General features: G+C 37.8%; 3 protein-coding genes across 5 annotated transcripts; all 3 read left to right on the plus strand.

Annotated features, from left to right (window-relative positions):
• The first annotated feature begins 612 nt into the window (after positions 1-612).
• Positions 613-8,474, plus strand: LOC103696830 (uncharacterized). Of its 2 annotated transcripts, none has more exons than XM_088708789.2 (6): positions 613-1,335; positions 1,586-3,824; positions 4,539-4,599; positions 4,676-4,899; positions 7,887-8,024; positions 8,112-8,474. In XM_088708789.2, the coding sequence occupies exons 1-5, from the start codon at positions 1,215-1,217 to the stop codon at positions 7,939-7,941; spliced, it is 2,700 nt and encodes an 899-aa protein (XP_088564915.2). In that variant the 5' UTR covers positions 613-1,214; the 3' UTR covers positions 7,942-8,024; positions 8,112-8,474. The 2 variants fall into 2 exon arrangements, with proteins under 2 accessions (XP_088564915.2, XP_088564916.2); XM_088708790.2 differs by having other exon boundaries at positions 710-1,335; positions 8,103-8,474.
• Positions 8,475-13,213: 4,739 nt separating this feature from the next.
• LOC103696829 (protein trichome birefringence-like 26) lies at positions 13,214-17,467 on the plus strand. 2 transcript variants are annotated; one of them, XM_008778550.6, is made up of 4 exons: positions 13,214-13,658; positions 15,065-15,151; positions 15,618-15,895; positions 16,469-17,467. In XM_008778550.6, the coding sequence occupies exons 1-4, from the start codon at positions 13,454-13,456 to the stop codon at positions 17,246-17,248; spliced, it is 1,350 nt and encodes a 449-aa protein (XP_008776772.4). In that variant the 5' UTR covers positions 13,214-13,453; the 3' UTR covers positions 17,249-17,467. The 2 variants fall into 2 exon arrangements, with proteins under 2 accessions (XP_008776772.4, XP_038981284.3); XM_039125356.3 differs by having other exon boundaries at positions 13,386-13,640.
• Positions 17,468-19,252: 1,785 nt separating this feature from the next.
• On the plus strand, positions 19,253-25,342 carry LOC103696828 (Transmembrane amino acid transporter family protein). The gene is made up of 7 exons (XM_008778548.6): positions 19,253-19,577; positions 19,644-19,874; positions 20,262-20,359; positions 21,958-22,144; positions 23,559-23,689; positions 23,769-24,005; positions 24,840-25,342. Exons 1-7 carry the CDS (start codon positions 19,460-19,462, stop codon positions 25,227-25,229), a joined length of 1,392 nt encoding a protein of 463 aa, XP_008776770.3. The 5' UTR covers positions 19,253-19,459; the 3' UTR covers positions 25,230-25,342.
• Positions 25,343-27,151: the final 1,809 nt, after the last annotated feature.

Genomic DNA, 27,151 nt, shown 5'->3' on the forward strand with positions numbered 1-27,151 from the left:
AAGCCCAAAGAGTGCAGATGTCCTTTTTTTTTTTTTAATTTGTTTTTGGTACAACAGGAACTCACACACTTCAGGTGTAGATGTAGCCCATGAAATTAGAAAAAAAAAGTACAAAGTGAAAGAGAGAAGGGACAGATACATAGTTCTCCCAAATAAAATTTTCGGAATATCGCATAAGATGTCATCCAGTCTGCAGCACTGTCTACGTTCTTGTAGACATGTGTAGCCCCATAGAAGGAGACTCGTCCAATATACTGCAAATGTGGAGCAGCTGTATCCCACTAGCTAGTGTCTTTAGCTTTGAATTCACTTAATCATTGTGGCAGTCTTTTTAAGAAGAATGCGGTCCGCTCTTAGTATATATCTCGTACAGATGATATTTTTCTATGTTGATCTGAGCTTAGCACCCAGGACGAACTGGTCAAAAATCTGCCGGCCATCAGTCATCGTCAATTTAGCCTCTGGGTCATGGTTGACAAATTCCACACCACCGCCGCCATCAAAGAGCATATGTCCACCGATCAATGGGATCAATCAATGGGGAGAAAAGAAAATAGGGAAATTTACTTTCCCATCTCTCTAAAGACTCCACTGTAACAAAAAGTCCTTGTTAATTAAATCTAAAACAACCTACGAGTTTTCCCACTACGCCAATTAATCGACGAGTTTTCCATCTGGTTCTCCTCCGAGTCGTTCCGACTCGCCGAGTGAATGAAAAATCTGGCAGGTAGCGGAAGAAAAAGCCCTCCCACCTCTCCCACGACCCTTCCCAACGTTCTCCTTCTAAACCTTCTCTCTCCTCTCTTTTCTCTTCTCCTTTTCCTTTTCCCCCGAACCATTCCAAAGGTTCCAAGAAGCATAAAGAATACAAGAAATAGGGAAGAGAAAACCTGCGATCGGAAATGTAGCCCAGGCTCTTCTCATCTTGTTGCCGTCCTTGGAGGTCCAAAAATGGCGACAGATGGTGATTTTTAGGGCTTGGTGCGGTAGAATGTAGTAAAGGCGAGATCTTTTCGTTCGTTTCTTTTGCTTTCTTGAACTTTGGCGAAGAAAAATGCGGCATTGGATGAGGATTTAAGTTTGATTGAGCTGAGAGGGGTTCCGCTCGCTTCCTGCAAGGGTTTCGAGGTGTGTGTTTTCTTTTTTTGTCCTTTTCCTTTGGAGCCCGTGAAGCTTTTGTAGATCTTTTTGTTTTACTTCCCCTTCCGGCGAGAATGGCGGAAGGGGTAGGAGCGAAGGTTCGATTGGTGCGTTGCCCTAAGTGCGATAAGCTTCTTCCGGAGCTCCCCAATTTTACGGTCTATAGATGCGGTGGTTGCAGTGCTACCCTGCAAGGTAGGTTTTCGGTTTTCTAATCTCTTTTCTTTTTGATATTGCTCGTCATTTTTCCTTCTGAAAAAGTTTTGTTTTTCCTAAGAAAGATTAGTTCCTTCCTCTGTTTGGGCTTTTTTTTTTTTTAGATCTAATTTTCAACACGTTAGGGGATTTTCTCTAAAAAACTGGAAAAGAAGTTTTTTTCTTTCCTTTTTTTTTGGTTGTTGTCGTTGCTGTAATTTTCTCTTGTTTTGATCTCCTGGTAATACAGCAAAGAAACGAAATCCAGTGACAGATTATTCATCAGAAAGATCGGATGGAGGAGATGTGAAATGTTTTGATAATTCAGAGACAGAGAGCTGTTGGGAGAAGAAAGGTGTTAATCCCGACTCTGGTTCTGAGACTGATCGAGAAAGCATAGAGTTTGGGTTTAGAAGAGAAGAAAAGATGCTCCTCAATTCAGGAGCAAATTCTATTCATGGCTCTGCGTCCATAACTGAAAACAGGGATGTTTCACCAAAACCCAACGCCTCAAGCTTACATGGTCCACCCTCAGGAAGTGGGATAAGGGACAGATACAGTATATGCTGTGGCCCCCCTAGAGCTCAGGTCACCAACCGTGCCTCCAATGTGGATGAATTGGTTAAAGAAAAGCTGGATGTTCAGTATACCGATCGGTATCACAGAGCTCAGCAGACACAAGTACCTATGGGCGAAGAGAAGTGCAGGGCTTCTGTCATTTGTGGGTTGCCGAGGGATCAGATAAATGGTGTTCCAGTTGCTCCTTTTGCCGGTGAAGGCCCATCCAGCCAGCAAATGAAACTTACTCACGGATATGGTAATGGTGGCCCAGCCATGAAGCAGAACAGGGAAGGCCCCGACAAAGCTGAGCATCTCGAGCAAGATCCTGCGCTGCTTCTGAGAAAGCTTGATGAATTAAGAGATCAGCTTCGTCGGTCTTGCGAGGTTGTGGACAGACCAAAAGAAAGGATGCCGAAGAACAGAAGGGAAGCCTCTTCTTCTTATGTTCGTCAAGGCCATGGTACTTGGTTTCCTGATGGCTCATCATCATTGAATCAAAAATCTAGTCTGCATCCTTGTCCACCAAATGGATACAGTACAGGGCTGCCAAACTTTTATCCTGGATATGGAGAGCCATTTGTGTCACAAACACTTGGGAGGGCTTCTTACCACTGCCATGTTCAGTACCCAGAAAGAGCAATTTGCAACTGCCCCTGTGGACATCTTGATCTAGATCCTGTAATCTCTTATCATCATGAAGGGTTTTACCCGCAACCTGCCTGCTCCTGTGTGCTCTGCTACAACAAACACCAGATGCTGCCTGCACAGGCTCCTCCTGCTTGTATCAATAATAGGAGGGTTCCTTATCTTGTAAACAATCATGGGTTTTACCCTGCGGATGGTTCATCTGTGTCTGGTTCACGAAGTTACAATCCAACATATGGCAACTCATCCTTGTATTCTTACGAGCCACAGCCACAACAAAGGGCTATGTTTCCTGGCAAGACGGATAGGCGTCATTGTCAACCCAAAGCTGGTGCTGCTCCTTTTGTAGTTTGCTGTAGTTGTTTTGAATTGCTGCTGCTACCTCAAAAACTTAAGCTTACGGTAGAGAAATGTTTTAAGTTGCGCTGTGGGTCATGCTCTCAGGTAATATCATTAGAACTTGATGGGAAAAGACTTGTTACTTCTGCCCCCCCACCAGCCATGCCTGCAGTTATGATCAATAACGGTTCTAATGATGGGTTTAATGAGGATTTTCCCTCTCAAGGCCATGCCAGTGGACATCCTGATACTTCTTACTCTGAAGATTATGATAGCTCAGGCTATAACATCCAGTCTATGGTTGAGAATCTAGTTTCTCCTCCTACATCAAGTCATGAAATGACTGGAAAAAAATATGACCTAAACTTTAGTGATCCAGAGAAAATGCAGGGGCTCTCCACATCTTCCAATAGGTCCGAGGATGTGGAGAGTCCAGACAGTAAGATTTGTCAGAGAGATGTGCCCAGCTTTACAGAACTTCCCTTTGAGGATGAAGTGACTTCAGATGTTCCAGGTCTACAACTTCGTGAGCATTTGGCGCACCCATTATGTAATGAGGTAACATATGACTCTGGAAAGGGAAGCACCAGTAGACGCTATAATCAAGAGAAGATTGTATCTTTTAATGGAAATTTTTTGCAAAACTCTGTAAAAGATGTACAAGCAGCAACTGAGATTGATTTGCCCGTTGATGAGTACCCAAATCCTGATTTATCTCAAGATTCTTGGGAAGTAAGAAGAGATGAATATCAGCATAGGATCGGCAAGGATGATGATTCATTCTTTGCTGGCCTTATAAAGAAGACCTTCAAAGATATCTCTCTATTTAATCAGTCAGTGAAGGATGATAGATCAAAAGTTTCAGTTAATGGCCATCCTATTTCTGATCATTTGGTTAAGAAGGCTGAAAAGCTAGCCGGACCAGTGTATCGTGGAGAATATTGGTATGTTACTGGTTCCCTTGTAGGGCATGCAATTTATCTGCACTGAGATGCAAGGTTTTATCGACCAGCTTTGTACATTAATTCTTTTTTAATCAATGACTCGTCTGATGATGTGTGTTGTAATGCATGTGTGCAGCATATAATCTTGAAAGCATGTCTTAGAAACAACCCATCTTTAGGAAGTAGTTTAAAAAACTTCTAGGTCTTGAGATCGAACATATAATATCTGTAGAAATAGCAAACATTGAGACACTGATATACAGATTGCATACATCAGTTTTTGCATTGGTATTGTTTAAGCTTTTAAGCTAAGCAAGAAACATCTTGATATTGTATATGTTTTATCCATGACAACAATAAGGTTGTCCTCCATTTTGAGCCTTGGCGCAACGGTAAGGCTGCTCAATTGTGACCTCGTGGTCATGAGTTAGAACACAGAAACAGCCTCTCCGCACATAGGGCTAAGGCTGCATATATCTGACCCTTCCCAGACCCCGCAATGATGGTACCCTCGTGCACTAGTCCATCCTTTCTTTATCCATGACAACTGACCAAATACCAGATTAAATTTAGGGTCATTGAGAAAACACCTTTGAGTTATTCTACATGCTGTAATTATGATTTAGGAGATGTTACGTAGATTGTACTGCAACTCATATGTTATCTAGTTATTCTTCTTCCAAGATAACATGTTCTGCTCCCCTTGTGATTCAGGTATGATTACCGTGCTGGATTTTGGGGTGTCATCGGACATCCATGCCTTGGCATAATTCCTGTAAGGGCAACTAATTCTGAATAACTGTAGTAGCATTCAATTACTGGATTTATTGATAAAATGCTTGATTTTGCAGCCATTCATTGAAGAATTCAATTATCCTATGCCTAAATATTGTGCTGGTGGGAATACTGGAGTTATTGCAAATGGGAGAGAGCTTCATCAGAGAGACTTGGATTTGCTGGTTAGTAGAGGACTTTCGCCTAATGCTGGTCGGTCTTATATTATTGAGATTTCAGGAAAGGTTTTTGATGAAGCCTCGGGTGAGGAGCTTGATAGTCTTGGCAGGCTTGCTCCAACGTGAGTTTCTTTTCCAGTAACACATACTCAGCTTTGTTATGTGGTGAATAGTTGATTAAAAATATGTTAGCAACATATTTAGAATAATTTCTTGCGTTTTTCTTCCTTTTACATGCTAGGCTATTTTTCTGCTCTTTTAGCAATATGTAGAAGCCCAGCGAACATAACTTTTAAACAACAAATGAGACCCCTTAAAAGATTTCCTGAGTTGATGGCTACCAGGTATAGAAAGCATAAAATATTGGATAACAATTAAAGCATGGGAGAACTTTCAGCTAAGTGTTTCTGTTCATTTACAAATGAAAATCCTTGATATAAAAGACAATTCAAAGCCTTTTCCTGAAACTGAATAAAAGTTTTTGTGAGTTGATGCTAGCATGATATGAAGCATAAAATATTGGATGACAATTGAGTCATGAGAGAACTTTACAAATAAAAATCCTTGATATAAAGAACAGTTTGAAGTGTTTGCATGAAACCATATGTGGTTCCATCACTGCCATCAATCTTACAATGATCTGACATTGAAATGTAATATAAAGATTGATCTCATGAACATGATTGTCTAAGATTTTTCAACTATTGTAATCAATGTTGTGGCAGCCTGTGAAGATTTTAGCAAATCCTTATTTCTTTTATCATAACTGCTCAACCATATGCTGTGCACTTGCCAAACAAGAAAATGACATTTGAAGTTACTATGACTTTACGAAACAAGCTTTGATTTATCATGTGTACTGCTACTTCATTTTTCCATATCATGCTACAATTGGTGGGAAGGACTACAAGTTGCTAGGTGCCTCTAGGGTTGCTACTGCAGCTTCTTTGAGACTGTCAGCACTTGCACTCACCTCAAAATAGTAGGGAAAAGACTATTGACGATGCATCCAAGGAATAGGTTTTGTAGATATAAAGATGCAGTAGGTAAGGCTGAAAATCAATCTGGCTAGATTGTTAAGTTCCTGTATGCATGTATCTTGAAAGATCCAATTAAATTGAGTTAATGAAAGTTTAAAGGGCCTCTTAATGTCAAAGAGGAGTTAAACAAGATTAAGGATGAAAGGGTCAAGCTCTGATAGTGAGTTTTGAAGTGTTTACCTACCTTTCTGTTGTGGTATCTGGATACATTCTTTAACATAATGTGGGACTCAATTTTTAATCAGTGGTGGACTTTTACTTGCATTTTTTTTTTAAACTTCTTTGACCTTTCTTGGGGCTTTTGCAGGTGCAAACACTGTTGCAGAGGTCCATATTTTTTTGTTCTGTAGTCAATGTTTTTCCCTTCTATTCTTACATGTACTCGACATTTTAGGGTTCATTGCCTCAAATATTTTGCCTTGGTTAACAGCTATGCCTACCATGGTTGACCACTTTCCGTGGTTTTACTGTCTATCCCATATATAATATTTGACATGTCAGCTCTGCTTTTCTTTCTTTGACAGTCTTCTTGAATGAATCATTGGATTGTCCAAGTGCTACATGCTATTGTAGCATTTTTACTTTTCTCTCAAAATTAAAATTTACATTTTCAATTTTTAGTTTTTCATATTTTTTTTTAAGCATTATGAAACTCCTTGATTCCATTCATTCTTATCTTCGTTCTTGGTGCCACCTTGTTTCCAGCCAGTGAATGTTTCCAAGCTGTCCGTGTTTCTGTGCACCCAAGCAAGTTGAGACCAACTACTGATGCATCTGTCTCATGTGCCATGGCCGTCTTTTGACTTGCATCATAGTCTTCCAATGGATGTGCTGGCTCATCTATTATTAGCATTGCCAGCTTGTTCACCCCTAGCATCATTAGCCTATGGCATTCCATTGTTTCCTCCTTCTAGTCTTTATTTCTGTTCATTGACTCTGTGAGCCTTTCTGCTAGTTCCATCCACCTCCAACCCACATCATCAACCTCCTAAGTTGTATTCCTCCACCACTGATTTCAGTATTTCCTAGGAATTCTTTTTCTTTTTTTAAGTTGTTAGGGTTGTGGCATGCCGTTTGTTATCCATCCACAATCTAGTATGGATTTTAATGTGGAAATCCACAATCAACTACACAAATATTTAGCAAATGGCTGAGCTTAGCCCTCTTTGCATTCACAATCTCAATGGTGATGTTGGAAGCAGCTGTCTGGCAAGCCCTCAGGCCAATTCCATTAGCTTATATATCCTTTGATTCCCAAACTTTTAAAGGGAAAATCGAATCATGATGAGTTGCAATTTTTAACTCATTAACTGGCCTACCTCTCAAAGCTGAGCCTGCTAAGTAAAAACCTTGTATAGTTACGGAAGCTTATGGCACATTGGCTCATCCTATAAACCAGCACATTGGCCCCTATCCTTCTAATTCTGTTCAAAATTTTCTGTGATTCTACCTTCCTTATCAGTGCATGTTCAGTCTGTCGTTCCAATGGAGAACTCTGGTTTGTGATCCATCTGGTATCATAGTATTCAAAATAGTATAAGAGCCTACTGTGCTGTAGACATATCATGCCATTTATTTAATTATATGTTCTCCCTACATGTATTACTTTCTTCAATTTATGAATCTGAATGTCTGTGGATCGCTAGCATTGGCCGTGCTTGTCTGATTGTATAATTTGCAAGTGTATATACCATATGAGAAGTTGCATTCACTAAAACATATGCACTTTTAGTCTCGTTTAATAATCAGCCACTGTAAGGAGATGCTAAAAACTGTCTTGCAGCTGATTTATGAACATCAGGCCTTGGTGATTTAGTAATTAAGTTCTTTTGAAAAGACTTATCATCTCATGTTTCTTGAATGGCCATTGATGAGAAGTTGTGCTGCATGCTGCTGCATATGTTCTACTCTGAATGTTACTACTTATAATCCACCAGTTTTTTACTTGCTGATTGCTGAAAAATGCATCTTCATAAGAAGAATTTATCTAATTCATTGGAGTTGTTTGGTTGGTCAACATATTTTATTCCTTGAATCTTTCAATAAATTCTGTCCTTGTGATTGATCAGAGTTGAGAAAATGAAACGTGGATTTGGTATGCGGGTTCCAAGAGTGATTGCTTAGCTGCTTTGACTTATTAGAGCACCCCATGAAGGTTCCAATACAAGGGAGAAACTACATGAAGCTTTTGAGTACTAGCGATAAAGGTAATTTCACTAATACAATTCAATGCAAAGCTCTGGTTGTTAGATTTGATTCAGAGGCTATCCAGACAATTTTGCCAGTCTCATCAGATCTAGTTGCGGCACTTTCTCATCTTCAACGCGCCATTGCCCTGCTAAAATTATCATCTTCTTTTGTTCTTTTGTTGCAATACCATGAGGTCAGAATAGCCGGCTTGCAATTTATAAAAGCAGGTTTCATTGTTCATTTGTTTTTGTTTTGAATACAATGATGTCTTTCGGAATCTCTCTTATGCGAGGGTGGATAGTCTCGCACTGAGACATTGGTTTATCAAAATGACTACTAGCTAAATTTAAGATGCTCTCTACTTGAAACAGAATTTCTATTTTTGTTGAGAAACTTGGCTGTCCTTCAATGTAATGTGGAGCTTAATATTCTAATATAAATCAAACTGCTCTAACTTTTAAGTAGAAGTGTTTTGCCAGAATATTGGTATGGCTTTAACCTGTTAGTGTCAGTGTTACCAAACTCATCATCGACAATGAACAAATCTTTCCTTGGCACCACTTTAATGAAGCTAGCTGCTTATATTTTTGGGAGATGCAGTGGATTAAGAGGAGTTGGTATTATTCAAGGTAATAGTAATAGAGAGGCTAATAGTATGGTTGATTGGATTCTGATATATGTAGCCAATCATAGGGAAACCACTCTTTGCTTTGGTACATCGGATATTTTTTTAGATTTTTTGTATATTTTGTTTTATAATTCATATGGATGCATTTTTACTAGATTTATTTAATAAATCTGGTTCGACCAAAGAAAAAGAATTCTTTTGCTATGTCAAACAAATTCTTTCTTCTAATTGGTAAGAAAAATATTTGTGACTATTGCTTTACGAGCGAAGTTTTGAAGAGTATCGGTAGTATCTTCATCTCAGATCCAAATCCATGATTCTAGGAAAGACTGAGAATAAAGAGAACTCTCTTCCCGGATAGAAGGGAAGGAGATGGGGAGCAAAAATGAAAAAGATTTTGCCTTCAGTGATACTCTTCGATTGATCCAAATAAAGCACTTAGGCCCTGTTTGGAAGAGCTGTTGACAGTAGAGCTGTTGGAAGTAGAGCTGTCTGAAGTAGAGCTGTTATAAAAAGCTGTTTGCTGTTTGCTGTTTGGTAACTACATTTATAAAGTGCTGTGGCACTTTAACATATATTTGGTAAACAAACTGAGAAAGTATTTTTATATGACAAAATTACCATAAAGGACATTACATAGTATTATACAACAGAACATAATAAAACATAACATATATTAATATATAAATATACGATATAGTATAATATTATTGTAATATAAAATAATATTATTATAATATAGCATAATAGTATATAATTATTAGAGTAAATTAATTTTTGATAATATAACATAATATTAAATTATTTAACATAACATATTAATGTATTATGATATAATATAATATATATTATATTTATAGCATAATACAATAATAAAGGTATAAAGTATTATAATTATTAGTATAAATTAATTTTTCATAATATAATATAATATTAAATTATTTAAAATAACATATTAATGTATTATAATGTAATGTAATATAATCTAATATTTATAGCCCCAGTATGAAAAGATTTCTGATTTCCTCTATGGCGAGATTGATCCTTTCTGCTGGAGCCCGTTTAAAGGCGTGTTCGGGTTGTTAGGATATAAATAGATCACCCTTGCCTAACTTCAATCGACGTTGAGCAAAGGCTGGAGTTGTACCAGGTTTCTCGTAATACAATAATAAAGATATAAAATATTATAATTATTAGTAAAAATTAATTTTTCGTAATATAACATAATATTAAATTATTTAAAATAACATATTAATGTATTATGATATAACGTATTATAACATTATATTTATAGTATAATACAATAATAAAGGTATAAAATATTATAATTATTAGTATAAATTAATTTTTCATAATATAACATGATATTAAATTATTTAAAATAACATATTAATGTATTATGATGTAACGTATTATGATATTATATTTATAGTATAGTACAATAATAAAGGTATAAAATATTATAATTATTAGTATAAATTAATTTTTCATAATATAACATAATATTAAATTATTTAACATAATATATTAATGTATTATGATATAATATAATAAGATATTATATTTATAGTATAGTATAATAATAAAGGTATAAAATATTATAATTATTAGTATAAATTAATTTTTCATAATAAAGGGATAAACTATGTAATTATTATATTTTAATATGGGCATTTTTATCAAAAATACAGCTTTCCGATAAAACTGAAAACAATATTTTCGGAAAGCTCCAAATTGGAGCTTCCCCCAAAAGCTGTTTCAGCTACCCGAAAAAGCTGAAACAGCTTTCCGAAAATTTTACTAAAAATATTTTTTTATCTAAAAGTACTTTTGGAGGACCAGAAAATGCTTTTTGGCCCTCCAAAAGCTCTCCCAAATAGGGCCTTAGTTGGCTTACAATTCAGTTCACCACATATGCCACATGGGTTTGGTTCTATAAATGGGTCCAAATAGCAATTTTTCATTGCTCTTAGTTGCTTACTGTAAGATAGAGATTAATACGTTTAAATAACTTAACTAGGTGTATTGTATTGACAATCGAGCCCTTACTTTCTCCAACTTTATCCACAGATGGTGAAACATTGTAGTCTCTACACATCCCTTTTTATATCTATTTTCAATCTAGAGATTGATGACAGTAGTTATTGTCGACAAGTTCTTCAACAATATGCTCAGGAAGATGTTTTCCTTGTCCAAAAGCTTATCCTTTCACATATGATTGACAATATCGATATGAAAATGAGCAGATGTATCGAAGATGGCAGCAAAAACTCGAAGCAAATTTTAGGTATAGATATGATAGGCCTCATGCATTTGTGGGAGATAATTGCTGAGAGACAAGTCATGTTTTGCTCAAACGTTTTGGAACTTTTTGTTCTCAAGCATTCATACAGGGCTGCAGTCTGAGATCCATAATGGACATCAAGCTGTCAACAGACCTTGAATAAATGGAAAGTAATTGCAGGCATGATACGGCGTGTATGTTGATTAAACGCCACTCATTGCACTTTGGATGCTCTCTTTTGTCATATATGAGAGGCTACTGATCTTGTGGGCAGAAACATTTGTTAGTTTTGTTATAAATCAGGATTCACCTAAGTCTCCAATAGATCTATTCTTTAAAGCTCCCTTGTTTAGCCAAGAAAAGAAATGATCCGATCGGAGAGAAGAAAGATTTTCTTCAACATGCTTTTTTGAAAAAGCTAATAATCTTGAGAAGTTAGATTTCGACTTTTATATCAACTCTATTTTCTGTCGCTCTGCTTGATTCTTCTTGGACAGAGAGAGTCAAAGTTTTACCAAAAAAGAAAATTTTTGATTTGACCGACCTATTTTAGGCTGCAAATGATGGAATTTGGATCGTTTGTTGGGGGCACTGTCTCTTAAAAGGACGTTGTATGACTAAATTATGGCCTTCAAAAGTTTGGCATGCAATTCGACTTTTTGATATGGCGAATCTCGCTTTTTCTGTTCGTAATCGCTAAAGTAGTGTACATCGATCTGAGAATCCTCCTTAATCAAGAAAGTCTACATAATTATCCTGTTTGTCTCTAAAGGTGGACGCGTGTATCAGTACATGATATTGTTGGCGAACCATTTTCAAATTCTCCTGTTTGCGCTCGAAACTTCTCTTTGCCGCCATTGCCAGGCTAGCTAGCTTGGGCAGTGGCTGATGGAAGGTTTTAGTAAAATATTCATGGCGGTGTTTAGTACCCGAACACAGCCATCAATAACAGTACTCTGCAAATGTCACGAGTAAAACACTAGCTAGGAACGTTAATCTGATGTTAGAATCAATGTACCTTAAGAAAGCCAGTTCTCCAGGTTTGTGTGCATGGCTTTTAAGACACGACTTGCCTGTAAACTTCCTAAGGGGCATGGATCTCAGGTAAGGATTGTAGGACAAGGATAACTGACATTGCCAGGAGTTTCCTAGAATTTGACTTGGTTATTTGTCGTTGGTTTACATATTTGATATCACTATTGCAAAGTGAATTATAAGATGAAAACTGCTAAAGTTTGCCGCCCCGGTCGCTGCTCGATTCGCTGGTTTGATGTAGAAGTTGATGATCGGTGGATTAGGTTTCTAATATCACCTATCCCTTTGTTCGCCGCACCTTGATGACCATGTTTGCCATCGCCACCGATATTTGGCAGTGGCCACGCCTATTTTTGTGCATGCTGTGGAAGCTAACTATAGTGCTTGTGGTTCATGCATGACGTTATTTCATGTTGCTATTAAACATTCTTTCAAGAAAAAGATCCAGCTCCAAGAACATTAGTTTATATTTACCAAAAAAAAAAAGTTTATTATTATTCTGAAAATACAAATAGAAAAAAAAAGAGAAGGGAGGACAGCCCGTTCTAATTTTTTTTTTAAAAATAGATTTAAAGAGAGACTATTGGCACCAAAACTATGTAACTCATTAGATCTAATGTGATCATTTTGGTCTTCATAGATAGGGTTACATGGGATCTAAAAGGAAGATTCGTCAAATCGTAAGCTAAATTTTTGAATGCCATAATTTGGCGGCTCGATATTTGATTAAAATATTTTATTATTATTTTTTTTTAAAAAGGGTAAGCTGGCCTCAAGCTATTGTAAGCATAAACATTTAATAGATAGGAAATTGAAATGCTTGGGGGTGAGTCATGAAATAATGCTCACTCTAACCGTGCATGTATAAGTGACAGGCAGGCTATCACCCTCCCCCAAAACATTACGTAGGAAACCAACTTTTCCTCTGCGCTATCAATGCTGGCCGAAAAGTAACGTAATAATGCATTGGAATCTCCGTGGTTAGAGCAAATGAATGAGAAATCATGCATCAGGCTTTTGTCCGTGTGCTCGTCTTTCTTAGATTTATAAGATGCTATCTTCAATCAATGCTTCAAGGCATCCGATGTCAAGAAAAAAACATAATCACCGAGCCATGTAGAAGTAGAACTGACTGCAAGTCCATCATCATTCAATTTAAACATGGGTTGTTCATGAAAGGTGAGTGCTACTCTCTCACTCTCTCTTGGTCGGACCATCACCTTACCAACCATAGATAGTTAGAATGGTGAGGCAAAAGAGTGGCTGTTTTCTGCCGACCATCCATCTCCACTCTGTTTACTCTTCTCTGCATTGGTCCTTGGGTTCTTCGTCTCAGTTAATTATTCTACCCAGAAAGGCGTCGGCTCCCACCTCTTCTCCTCCCTCTTCTCTTTATAAACACCCCCTCATCCTCTCTCCGTTGGTGCAGTCCTCTCCTTCTCCTCCGCCTCCTCCATTCCCTGTTTCTTCCCCTGTACTCTGAGAACAGAGCTATAGCAATGGGGAAGGACATGAAAACGGACATGGAGCCAATCCCTTCCCCTCATAAGAGAGTCGGCAACTTTCTCATCAAGGTCTTTGGCTCTGCCCTCCTCCTGGCCTTCTCCTACCGCCTCCTCTTCTCGGATCCCACCGGCTTCTTTGTCTTCTCCAGCTTCCCTGCCTCGGAGATGCCGGCACCTAAAGGTGGGAACTTGCAGAGAGGTAACAAGATTTTCTTCATTCCTTTTAGAAAATTAAGAAGAAATAAGAAATCTTGATGAAATCTCTGAATGATTACTGGAAGGAATAAAGCAAAAAAAACAGTTCAGGCTTCATTTCGCATAATTTTAAAAGAACTAGTGGGTGCTATGGTTTTCTTGAAAGAGAGGGAAACTGATAAATTTGGGATTTTTTTTAAAAAAGAAAGGACTTACAATTCTTGAAAATTAAGTGCTTTCTTGGTATTTTGCTTTATGGCAGGGAAATTTATTCAGTTTTAGGCTTTTTGAGTTGCACATAACAAAGAGTGATTATATTGCATATTTTTATGTTTGTGTTTTTCAGAAGATGGATCTTGGAAACATGTAAATAAATGCTGGGGGAAAAGGAGCTCCTGGGGGGACTATTTTACAGAAAAAGCGACTCCTAAAATTTTTCATGGGTTCTCTAAATATTTATTAACAAAGAATAGTTACATTTTTCTTATAATGTTTGTGATTATAGGATATGCGAGGCTGATGACCGTGAATGGTTTAGATTCTAAGTAATTAAAGTGGAATAATCAAATATCAAAGATGTAATTAATAATTTATAGGAATGGAGGGTAAGCCTTGGTGCAATGGTATGATTAATTGCTTCACTGAGACTTGGAGAGGGTTCAAAACTTGCAAACAGCTTTTTTGCACACCGTGATAAAGCCATGTACATCTAAACCTCTTTAGATCTACAATAACAGAAGCTTCATGCACTGGACCATCCATTTTTTAGTAATATGCACCATGTGATAGCAATCTTATAAAAATACCACATATAAAATGATTTGGAATTTTACAATATCTAATTATAAAAAATGCTTGAGTGACTCCAAACAAAACTTAAAAAGTTGCTCGGTTTGTGTGCTATAATCTTATCGCTTACTTTGAATTGGCACCATGAATTGTGCCACATAATGAAGCAATGTGATTGCGGAAGACAAATTATAAAATGAGAATTTATGGGCTGATAGAGCTGCAGCCCTTTGGTTGCACCTCTCCTCGATTGGAAGCAGCCTTGTTCTCAACAAAAAAGGAGAGAAATACAGCATTTATGAAGAAATTCAATGGTTGCCTTTCTCTTGTTGTCCGAACTATGGCTTTTTTGCTACAGAAAAAAGGAGAAGTTCATATCCAAATTTTAATGATAAATATATACTCAACTCAACTCAAATTAGTTGAGGTCAGCTATATGAATCATTTTTCTCAATTATGCTCGGTTTAAGATCATGCTTTCAGAAGGATATTCAGATATCAAGTCTTCCTTTATTAGAATAAGTGTGAAGACTCAAATAGAATGAGAATTATTATTTCAGTATTTAATTTGGTCTGTACGTCTTCATTTCCCATTACATCTGATCTCTTTGTTAATTGCAGATTCCCCTTCAATGGAGAACACAGTTGCCCCATATACTCGACTTCCACAAATGGCATTGCATCTAAGAAAAGGGGATTCACTAAAAGGTACGAATTTTGACAGTTTTATGTCTCGACTTCTGTTTTTTTTTTTTTTTAGCTAAATGGTGAAAAGTCATCACCATTTCATTGAATTAATGAAGTGATACATGAAAGAAGGTCCTAGCAGTGAACCTCAGAAGTGAAAACAAAAAATATCAACCCCTCCCCAGAACACCCAAAAAATAAAACAAGAAGGGGGAATACAGTCCACAACAACCCTCAAAAGGATCTGTAAAATGCCACCAATCAATCTGTACTTGATAATACTTATACCGATCTAGCATCAAGCAGCATAGAATAGGCTTAGAGCGCATTTTCCTTGATTTATCGAAAGTAGGATGAATACAATGCCATAGCTGCTGTCTGATCAAACTCCGTATGTTTCTGTAGCTTTGTTCTTTCTTTTCATAGAACTTTCAGTAATAAGTATTGGTTTGATAATTACTTGAAACCTGGATGAATGGTACTGCAGAACAATGCGACCTATTTTCTGGGGAGTGGATTCCTAATTCTTCAGGACCGCGTTACACTAATTCAAGCTGCAGCTATATAGATCCATATCAAGATTGTTTGACAAATGGTCGGCCCGACAGAGGGTACCTTTATTGGAGATGGAAGCCTTATGGTTGTGACTTGCCTCCCTTTGATGCAGAGAAATTCTTGAAAGCCATGCGAAATAAATCTTTGGCATTCATTGGTGATTCAATTTTCCGCAATCAGCTCGAGTCATTGCTTTGCCTTCTTTCTCAGGTGCATCTTATGGATTTCGTTAAATAAATTGATTTTTATAGGATTATCTGAAAATATAATTTTAGAAAAAAATGGTGGTGATAAACTCTTGCCTTAGTCCTCCTGCACGCATTAGACCTCTTGAATTTGTTGGCAAAAAGATTATGAAGCCTTTTCAGAATGATGTTAGATGAGTCTGGTGGAATGGATATATAAATGATATTAGTTATATCATACTAGACCAGGCTATTGAAACAGCTGGGAAAAAGAAATATTGATTTGCCTAATGAAATATTTCCTCCTCTACATCTTCAACATCTAGATATTTCATACTCCTCATCTATTTCATACTCCTCATCTGTTCTCATGCCTATCGCATGCACCCATCGATCTCATAAAGGTGGTTTTCCAAGTGCCAAATTAGTTTGCTCCGTATAAAATTTGGAAGTTAAAATATGGTTGGCTTTGCTTGTTAAAGAGCATGAAAGATCAAAGGTTAGTTTCATAATCTAAACTGCACACACACTCATAGTTTAGTTTTCCTACAGAAGACCTGAGTGACTGACTGACAAGTCGATGCATCCTGTTCCTCAGGTGGAAGAAGCTGTTGAGATCTACCATGATGAAACATTTCAATCCAAGACATGGTATTTCTCATCCCACAACTTCACTCTTGCATTAATCTGGGCTCCTTTTCTGCTCAAAGCCGAGTTGAAAGATTCAGGGAACTCAAATGATTATATTCAGCTTCATCTCGATGCCCTCGACGATACATGGACAAGCCAATATGGTAAGCATGACTACATAGTCATGTCCGGTGGACAGTGGTTTCTCAAGACAACTATTTTCTGGGAGAACAGCACCATCATTGGCTGCCACAACTGCCCAGGGAAGAACTTCAGAGAACTTGGAATGGACTACTCTTATCAGAAAGCCCTTGAACTGGCTTTCCGCTTCATCACCGCATCTCACCACAAGCCGCTCGTTGTCTTGAGGACTTGGACTCCGGACCACTTCGAGTATGGGGAGTGGTACAATGGAGGGGTTTGCAACAGGACGGAGCCTTACAAAGAAGGTGAGTTCAGTGGCGATCCAGTGGACCCAATGATGCGAGGCCTGGAAATAGAGGAGTTTGAGAAGGCAGCGACAATTGGATCGGAGAACGGGACTCGCCTGAAGCTCCTCGATAGCTACCATCTTTCGCTGCTGAGGCCTGATGGGCATCCAGGCCCTTACAGGAAGCTCCATCCTGATATCAGCAAGAGACCCCAGAATGACTGCCTTCATTGGTGCTTGCCCGGACCAATAGACACCTGGAACAATTTACTAATGGAGATTGTGCTGAATGACGGAGGCCAGAGGTATTCCTCCTGAGAGAACGAATCCAAAATGCATTCATTTCTCTGCATCTGAACAAAAGGAGTGAGCTTGTGATCTTGTTATACACAGTTTTTCAGAACCAGTTCTGTCAAGTCTATCCAGTCTTGTTTTATGATATTGATAAAGATTGCTAATATGTGATCTGGATGTATCTTTTGTTGCTAGAATCTGTTCTGTTCGTTTAATGGAGTACTTTGAGCACATTGATTGTTAGATCTTGGCTTGTGGATCACTTTTATTACACAATTTATTTCTACTGTCTGACATGGAGTGATGGATGTGTCATGCAAAAGATTAAAAGCAAAGTAATGCAACGTTCGACTGTGAAATAAGTGATGCAGTTATTAGTCAGAAGTAGTAGTAGCTTTGATTTTGTTGCCATAATATTTAAGCATTAATATATGAGCTAGAAGGGAGATAAAGAAATGGTACGGTTCAGGTAGTATGCAATTTTTTTATCCCCGATCCCACGATCATCCCATGTTTGAAATCATAGTAACTTCTTCCAGATATACTTTTTCGAATTCATATTGCCGTGAAATCTGAGATTGATTGTGAGAGGTCATGGGCATATTTCCATCTACCTCCTTGCATGCAACTAGTGTTTGATAGAAAATCATATTCAATGCTCACATTCGAAACTATTGCAATGAATTTGTGTCATACTTTCACAAACTATTCCTTTTTAAACGCATGATATTAGGCCTCTAAGTTTGATCTGACGTGCAGAAGTGTGAGCGCGCGCGTGAGAGAGAGAGAGAGAGAGAGTTAAATATTATTTGTTCTGTAGAAACTACTTATAAAATAATTTCATTGGTTTCACTGCGTAAGGCTATTCTATCACGCTCCGAACCCAGTATCCGAATCCGGCATGCGACACGGCCGCACACTCCATAGGACAGAGCCTAGAGAATATGCAAGGCCTAAAAATACAATACAACCTCAATATCCGTAATCAACAATGATCTCAATTCATACCAAATAACAAAGTTGATCCAATTACAAAATTTAATCATCTAACTAGTATCAGTGATGCTCTATCTAATCATTCCTTTACCCGTGATCTCAACCATAGCCATGTATTATGCAACCTGCAACACTGATACTGGTTGGATGATCAAATTTTGTAATTGGATCAACTTTATTGTTTGGTATGAATTAAGATTATTGTTGATATGGATATTGAGGTTGTATTATATTTTTAGACCTTGTATATTCTCTAGGGTTCTGTCCTAGAGAGTGTGCGGCTGTGTCGCGTATCGGACTCGAGTACTGGTTTCGGAGCATGACAGAGTGGTTTTAGAGCTTAGGTTTAAGATCATTGAAAGTTGTAACATGAAGACTATCAAAGCCTAGGTTAAGATCATTGGGAATCCCTAAACTTTCCTAATATTTAAATTTTATTTTAATTCTAATTGTGATTTTGGTGATGAACCAAACATATTAGAAAATATGGTCATTTCGATTTCCGCTCCAGTCTATTCCAATTCTGGTCAAGAGTTTCATCAAGATCCCGAATTAAATCTTTAACTTTTGTAGATTTGTTTTCTCTTTATATCAATGGCTGATTTAGAGACACAATAATAATTAGACTTGAAGTCCGTTTTGATGATTCAGAGACAGCTACCAACCCCCAATTATTCCAACAACAATGCTGTTTGAGGGGCCCACAAGATCACCGGCCGGAGATGACGGCGCGGCTGGAGACCAGATCCGGGGGGGACAGGTGACACAAGGGGAGGTTGGAGCCCTAGATAGAGCCATCCGAGGACTCCTCCAAGAAAGCAGCGATGGTGAAATCGAAATAAAAATAAAATTTCTTCTAACCTTTGAAGTTAGCTCATTTTCTTTCTCATTCTAGAGTCCCACTACCGGGGCCATCAATCTGATTTGGTGGGGTAAGACTACCAATTTGGAGCACCGGATGAGTGCTCAGGATCGTTCCCTCCCACCCGCATACACACCCCAAAACCCCAAATCCCCCCATCCTCCTTTCTTGGCTTCCTTCTACACGCGTCAGGTTCCTTTCTTATGCCATCTCCTCGCCCCCCACCCCCAAATTAACAAACAAACGTACATCCGCCGGCTGTTGCACTCCCTTGTCGGGCACGAAGAGCGGAATATGGACGCTTCTCTTCATACGTAAATTCCAACTGGCTCCACCCCTCCTCCAAAACTCTAACGTGAGCGTCGTTCTCAAAGACCATGGGAGAAGGACCGCCATCCGCCCATGTTTCCTCTGCCATCGAGGAAGCCCAGGGCTTCCCTCCCAAGAACCCGGCCCTCGCCGATGCCGGCGCCGCCTTCGTGCTCGAGTCCAAAGGTTTGGTTCGCATTTTGGAGTTCCCACCAAAATCTCGTTTTTCTTATCTAAAAATCTCTTTTACAGGAACTTGGTGGCATGCCGGCTTTCATCTCACGACGGCCATCGTCGGTCCGACAATACTAACCCTGCCATATGCTTTAAGGGGTATGGGATGGATCCTGGGGCTGGTGTCACTCACGACGGCGGCTGCGGTCACGTTCTATGCGTATCTTCTCATGTCCAAGGTTCTTGATCACTGCGAGAGGCAAGGCCGCCGGCATATTCGATTCCGGGAACTCGCGTCCGATGTCTTGGGTACATCAAGATCCGATTCACCTTCTTTCGATCGAGTTTTTCCCCTTCCACTCCAAAAAAAAAAAACTCTTTTCATTCAAAAATATTTGAATTTTGAGAACGGATAGTTTCAAAAGGTGCATGGTTGTTAAGAAAAAAGAGGAAGATTTCCCTAAACGAAATGGAGGAAGAGAAAATCATGTATACAGAAAAAAGTACTAAAATTAGAAATTTATATTTTATGATGGTATAAAAAGTTATGTTTTTTTTTTCCGTGCAAAAAATCACAACTTTGAATTTTAACAACCATGTACAATTACAAAGAATCCTGATTGTGCGGTCATCAATACCCTGTTCAACTATGAGCTAATTGTTAGCTAAGGGCTAATAGATTCATTCGTGTTGTAGGATCCGGATGGATGTTCTACTTTGTTGTGAGCGTGCAGGCAACCATCAATACTGGAGTTGGGATTGGGTGCTTATTGCTTGCAGGGGAATGCCTCAAGGTAGGTTTCAGCAAACTGGAATTACTTTTTTGTTGTTTTCTATCTTGTGCGTCTAGGGATTGAAAGCCAAGTTGGAAAGCATTACATCATTGCTACCAGATGGTGTAAATTCCTTCTTGCTGTTCCTCTTTTATGATAATATCATCTGGCTGTTTCAATCCATGACTGCTATATATTTCTGTTTCTTGCTTCTGTTGTTTTGTGGCATTTGTAAAACCTATCTTGCAGTTCCATTACTGGATGAATACTTCTTTGTGGATATATTGCTTCAGGAGACTAATTGCACACGCATCTTGTTGCTTATTTTTTAATTAAAAAGAAGGTCCGACTTAGTCATCATGTGCAAACACTTGAATCGCTAGGAACATTACTATATTCGGTCTCTGTAAAATTATTCATTCTAATATGATTCATGCTTCAAGAGATGGAAAGTAAACGGGCTTGCACAGCTCGAGAAAATGACAGGAAGGTCTTCGAACAATTGAAAATTGTAGCTTTTGTGTTCTTACGGACCAGGGCATGTGTAGCCTGTGCAAATGAATTTGTTTGGCTTCCAGCCGATACGTAACATTGCTTGCTAGCATTCAGTCATCATTTTGGATAATTGCAGGTGGTTGTCATTTCCCCTAACTGTATAGATGGTGATCAACTGCAGAGTCATATAGAACGTTCTTGGTTCAACTTCATTGTGAGGTTTTAGAGGAAAATATTAACCAGCTGGAATTTAAGTGCAGTAACTTCTAAAAAGTTTCACAAATTAAAAAGTAAATATTTGTCCAAATGAAATATAGTATTTAAGAAAAACACCATAGGAGAATTTGCACAAAGAAGAACAACCATAACAGTTATTTAGGCTACTAGGAAGCTATCACCAGCAACCCACTGGTATGACTTGATGTAAACAGCTGTATGAAGTAAAATGTCCAACTCAAGTAATAGATTCCATATCATTTTCACTTAGATATATTTGGATTGAAGTTAAGGTGAGGCACTTATATGATTTGGCTACCCATTATCCTCTTCCTCTAATTGACTTGATTTTCCTAGTAAATCATACTGAATGTTTACCAAAAACTGCTATTGCAAATTTTGTTTATTACCCTTTTTAACAGGGGTGTCGCCATTGTCATGCTCAAGATTATTACAATTTAGTGAAGAAAGTATTTAACTGGCAAATCCCCTATTATCTTTTTAGTCACTGTCTTCTTTATTGGTTCCCAGTGACCTGGTCAGCTGTTAAAATTTATCACAAGGGATTGTGAGAACCATATAATTTTTGTGTAAATAAATTTTCACATCAAGTAGGCCAACTTCAATTGACTTTTTAATCAACCTTATTGAGCATCATACTAAATGATAAAATAACTTGAAATTATACCTTACTCAATTTAGCAATGAGGAGTTAAAGCCACCATAGTTATTGAGATAAAGCTCTGTAATCATGGTTATGCTTATTGTTATGTCCAACTTATGTGTATCAATAATTTTGTAGCTTAATTTCAAAATAAACATCCCAAACATCATTTCTGTTCTAACATATTTCACATTATCTTGGTCGCTTTTGCTGGAATTTGGGCTACTTGTGTTGATTGGAGAAGATCATGTACTCGGAAGTTTATCCCGATGGCCACCTAAAACTTTATCATTTCATCATGATGGTTACAGCAGTGCTAGTCCTCCTCTCTCAGATGCCATCTTTCCACTCTCTCCGGTATATCAACTTGGCCTCGCTTCTTTTAAGCTTGGGCTACACTTTGCTTGTGGTCATTGGCTGCATTCATGCAGGTTCTTAATCTATCTAACCTCCTTTTCTTCCTCTGTGTTTCTAATCTACAAATATATATATATCCCTTAAATAATGGATATGACTTGGGTGGATGCACTCATCACGGTTGTTTTCAACCTTGTTAATGCCCATCATTTCTTGACCTTTGGATAACAGGAATTGGATTCCTTACTTTGATAAAGCATACTTTATTCTAATCTGTAAACTTTTCTCCTTTTTTTTTTTGAAACATACAGTGGGAGTTTCACAATCCTGAATTAAATTCGGGCCCTATTTCAAGTGAGAGTGATAATCTCTATGAAATACCGAGTTGAAATGATAATAGTATTTCTCATAATGAAACATCAGAAGCGATAAGATATCTGGAAATAATAATAGGATTAGGTTCTAAAAGATGAGTGAGGGAACTTCTGAGATAGCGGGAGAGTATTTGATTCTAATACCACTTCATTATAACACAGGTTTCCAAGCCATCCGAGATATGGTTAAATACTGATATGATCACTATAACATATGCAAAAGACCTGAGTGCTTGCTTTCTGGAGTACCTGGGAAGTCTAACACTAGTAGGGCCTGTTTGGGAAATCCAATGGGATTGGGCTGCAGTAGCTCTTTTTTTTTCTTCTAAAGACCCATCCTAGTCTTGGCCTAAATCCCATCTATGGGCCTGCTAGACTGCATGATAAAAAAAATAAAAAGGATTTATAGAGGTCTTTTTTTCTCCCATAAGATTTGGGCGGGAGAGGAATTGGGTTGATATGGGCCTTGCTTAAATAGATTGTGTAGTACATCATCCAACAGGAAATCCAGCCCAATCCTGCTGGATTTTTCTAACAAGCCTAATATGGAAACATGTAGGATGGATGGTAGCTCTATCACCTTGCCTAAGCATGAAAAAAATGAGAAAGATTGCAAATTCATTGTAATTGATTTCTAACCATAATTATCATAAAGAGGGGTGGGATTTCAATCCCTGAACAATAACATTCGCATCATGCAATGGAAATAGTCTAGATGCTTATATTTGGCGTTTGTTTGGTTGTCGATTTTACTAAAATGAGCACCACAAAATCTAGAATGTCTGAGATTTATAAGATTGTTTGGTTACTTTCTATAAAATTGGTTTTGTAAAAAATGACAGATCATAAAAGCTGATCCATGAGTTTTATGAAAAACAAGTCTCTCCCTGTTTTCATAAAACTTGTACAGACAACAAATCAACTACTTGATAAACTATGGACATCTTTCTCTGGTAAGTTATGACACCTCTGCTCTGCAACAAGAGGTTCTGGGTTCAAATCCTGCATGCTGTGTTCCCAAGTATTGGGATATAGATATCTATAGTATGGGTGGGTCTCCTTTCCTTCTCTTTTATATATTAAAACAAGTTGTAATCTACTTCATAATCAACAGGTTACTCCGATAATGCCCCGCCAAAGGACTATTCACTGGCATCATCGAAGTCTGAGCGATCCTTCAATGCCTTCACATCCATTTCAATCTTGGCTTCTGTTCTCGGCAATGGGATATTGCCAGAAATTCAGGTAATGCCCTGCTACTTTAATTATCTGAGATTTTGATAGGATTGGGCCTCTCATGATAACCTCCACAGGGTATTTGCAGGCTACATTGGCACCTCCTGCCACTGGGAAGATGGTGAAAGGGCTGATACTATGTTATTCTGTCATATCTGTAACCTTCTACTCAGCAGCAGTGTCTGGATACTGGGCATTTGGGAACAAAGTTAGCTCCAATGTCCTCAAGAGTCTAATGCCAGACACTGGACCTTCTCTGGCTCCTACAGGGCTACTCGGACTTGCAGTTATCTTTGCACTACTTCAATTGCTTGCAATTGGCTTGGTAAGCATATAACAGCTAGATGCTAACTCAAAAAAAAAAAGGTGTTTTATTAAGGTATGTTTAGGGGGTTTTAGTTCCAAAATCATGTTTCTTACATTCTTCCCTGCTCTGTGCACTAAATTTTCATATTATGCAATTCTTTTTTTTTTAAATAATATAAATGGTCTATGAGGGAGCAGATGAAATGAGAAGAAATGATAGAGCAGAATAAAAACATCACATTTTTATAAGTCATGCAACACTGCAGGTACTTCACTAATTTTGCCATACCGGTACTCATGATTAGAAGGAAAATACTATGAGAAAAAAATTGAATAAGTTTTTGACCAATACGTTTAGCTTATTTTGTTCATGATAGGGTAAATCCTTTCTACCTAAGCCCTATAAAACATAGTAAACATTTTTGAAAGTTTTGTAAAATGTCGTAATTTCGTCATCACAATATGTGCTACTTGAGTCTTCTAAAAATATAGAAATAGAGAGAGAAACATTTGCTCTAAAATGAAAAAATGTTGGTAATTTCTTGAAATGATTTTACTGAAAGATAACCGTTCAAATGATGTGCATCCATGTCATTTGCTGAAAATACATTTATCTTTCGGCAGTGACAATTCTATAGCGGTGACTTGTGAGAGTCCTCAGGATGTCGATGGTCTAAGCAAAGGGCAAGCCTAGTGAAATTTGTGGCCACTTAATTATAATGTTGGGATATGGCTTAGACTACTGGCCTAGGTTAAATTGTGAAGCAACCTAATTAGATTTTGGATGTTTCTAATATTTTAGTTATTGACATGAACTATGGACTTATATCAGGAAATTTAATCAAATCTACAGGTCTACTCCCAAGTAGCTTATGAGATTATGGAGAAGAACTCAGCTGACACGAACGAAGGGAAGTTCTCCAAAAGGAATCTTGTCCCCAGATTAATCCTACGAACCCTGTACATGTCATTTTGCGCATTCATGGCCGCAATGCTTCCCTTCTTTGGTGACATTGTCGGTGTCATAGGTGCCATCGGTTTTATCCCCCTTGATTTCATACTCCCTATGCTTCTATACAACGTGGCTCTCAGTCCTCCAAGACACTCATTCATCTACTGGTTCAACATCACCATCATGGTCGTCTTCACTGGAGTCGGTATCATGGTTGCATTTTCCTCCACAAGGAAGCTGGTCCTTGATGCCAACCAATTCAAGCTCTTCAGTAATGATGTGGTAGATTAATCCTGCTTTAGAGGCCTCATATTTGCATGCCTGTCAACCTTTCGTGTTTATGATCTATGTAGCAGTTGTAAACAAACTCTTGTTGGTAAACATGTAGTTGCATAGTTCTCTTATTTTCTGGGTCAACAAAGATTGCACCAACTTCACGCCGGCCAAGCCGCTGGTTACAGGCATATATATACATACATACATGTACGTTTATATATATATATATATATATATATATATATATATATATATATATATATAGAGAGAGAGAGAGAGAGAGAGAGAGAGAGAGAGAGAGAGATTAGGCTATATTCGAGTGGATCTTTGTTCAGATTTCAAATCTAAATTGGATGATCAAAGTTCCACAACGGGCTGTTTATTTCGAAATTGTTTATGCAACCATTTTTTTAGGAATGGAGAAATGAACGACGAGAAAGATATCACAAAGTGCTTTTTCCTTATCCTACCCCTCCCATGTTTATCATGGCCACTGGCCGGGAAGATCTCCTTAAAAAATTCTTGGACTGAGAATAGATAGCAAACATAATGAAATTTCCGTAGGTACAGTTTGTATACATTCCAAATATATAATACAGAGATACTACGACTCTCTTTGATTTAGGAGCAAAGATTGGCGGTCAAAGAGAAACAAAGAAAGAATCTTGATCAGTCTCCCACGATGATGGCATATTAAACAAGTTTCTCAAATCAGGTTGATGTTTAGGCACCTTCTCAGCCACCTCCATGTATCAGTTCTTGTGCTCTTGAGGGGTCAAATGGAGATTTGCCTCATGCCTATGCAAACTCAAAGCTCGCTCCTAGTAAATTCAGGTGTTTTCCTTGGCTCACTCTATTGAACCGGCTCAATACTTAGGGACAACCTTCATAGCAGATCCTGTTTTCTACCAGCTATACTTGGGGGGTTACATAACAGATACTTACCAACCACAAAAATAAGAAATGATGGATAATTACGTTTAAATAGAAGGCCTAATAGCAAGCTTCGTCTAGCTTACCGTTGATGAAACCAGGAATTGCTTTTACAACTCGTAGAGTTAAATACCAAAATATTGCTCTAATCCAAATGATTCGTGCACTAAATTTCATAATATATCATATTATCCAATATAAATGCTGGTTCCGTAGGAGCAAACATTCTCTCTCCAGTGAGGCTATTTCTGTCATTTCGTTTACCGCAGCAGGCGTCACTCTTGAGCGTGGCACCGACAGCGGCAACACGTGTCTGTCAATTAAGTTGTCGGGATCTTATTCGCCAAGGCCCGGCATGGGACACCTCATCCCCGTCGCGGAGTTAGCCAAGTGCTCCTCCACCACGGCTTCACGCCACCCTCGTCAACACCGTCTCCTCGAAAGCCCACTCATGTCGGACCCATTGGTTCACATAAAAACTTTCTCCCTCCTAGATTTTTTTTTTTTTGATAAGCTGATATTTGCATATATAATACCTAAAAGCTAATTTTTATATATTTAGTTGATCATATTTTTTTTAAAAAAGCTCATTATAGAATAGTTTATATTTGATTTAACATCTATTTTTAAAAAAATATTATTTAAAATATTTATTTTGCTTTTAATAAATGGAAAGAACTTATTCTATTCTATTTAAAAACTTAAAGAGTATTTTTAGAAGAAAAATTTATCACAATTCCCGAGCAGTGAAAATCGGACTTTTATAGATCTTTTTTTATATAATATAGAAATCTTATTATATATTAAAGCTATTTTTCTCTCTTTTTTATTTAAAAACTCTGATTAGATTTGAGTCAACTTTCTTTTTTTTTTTTTAACCACACTTTTCTTTCTTCTTGTCCTACGAACCAAACAAGTCCGTGGTTTCAGGTTTGGTTGGGCAATACTCGGGAAGAGATGCGAGGTTACAATTTGCTTTCTTTTTGGGTGGACTCCACGTCGGG

Source organism: Phoenix dactylifera, chromosome 1, assembly GCF_051530095.1.
Source record: "Phoenix dactylifera cultivar Ajwa chromosome 1, Ajwa_hap1_PhDact_Kaust_v1.1, whole genome shotgun sequence".
Classification (NCBI taxonomy): domain Eukaryota; kingdom Viridiplantae; phylum Streptophyta; class Magnoliopsida; order Arecales; family Arecaceae; genus Phoenix; species Phoenix dactylifera.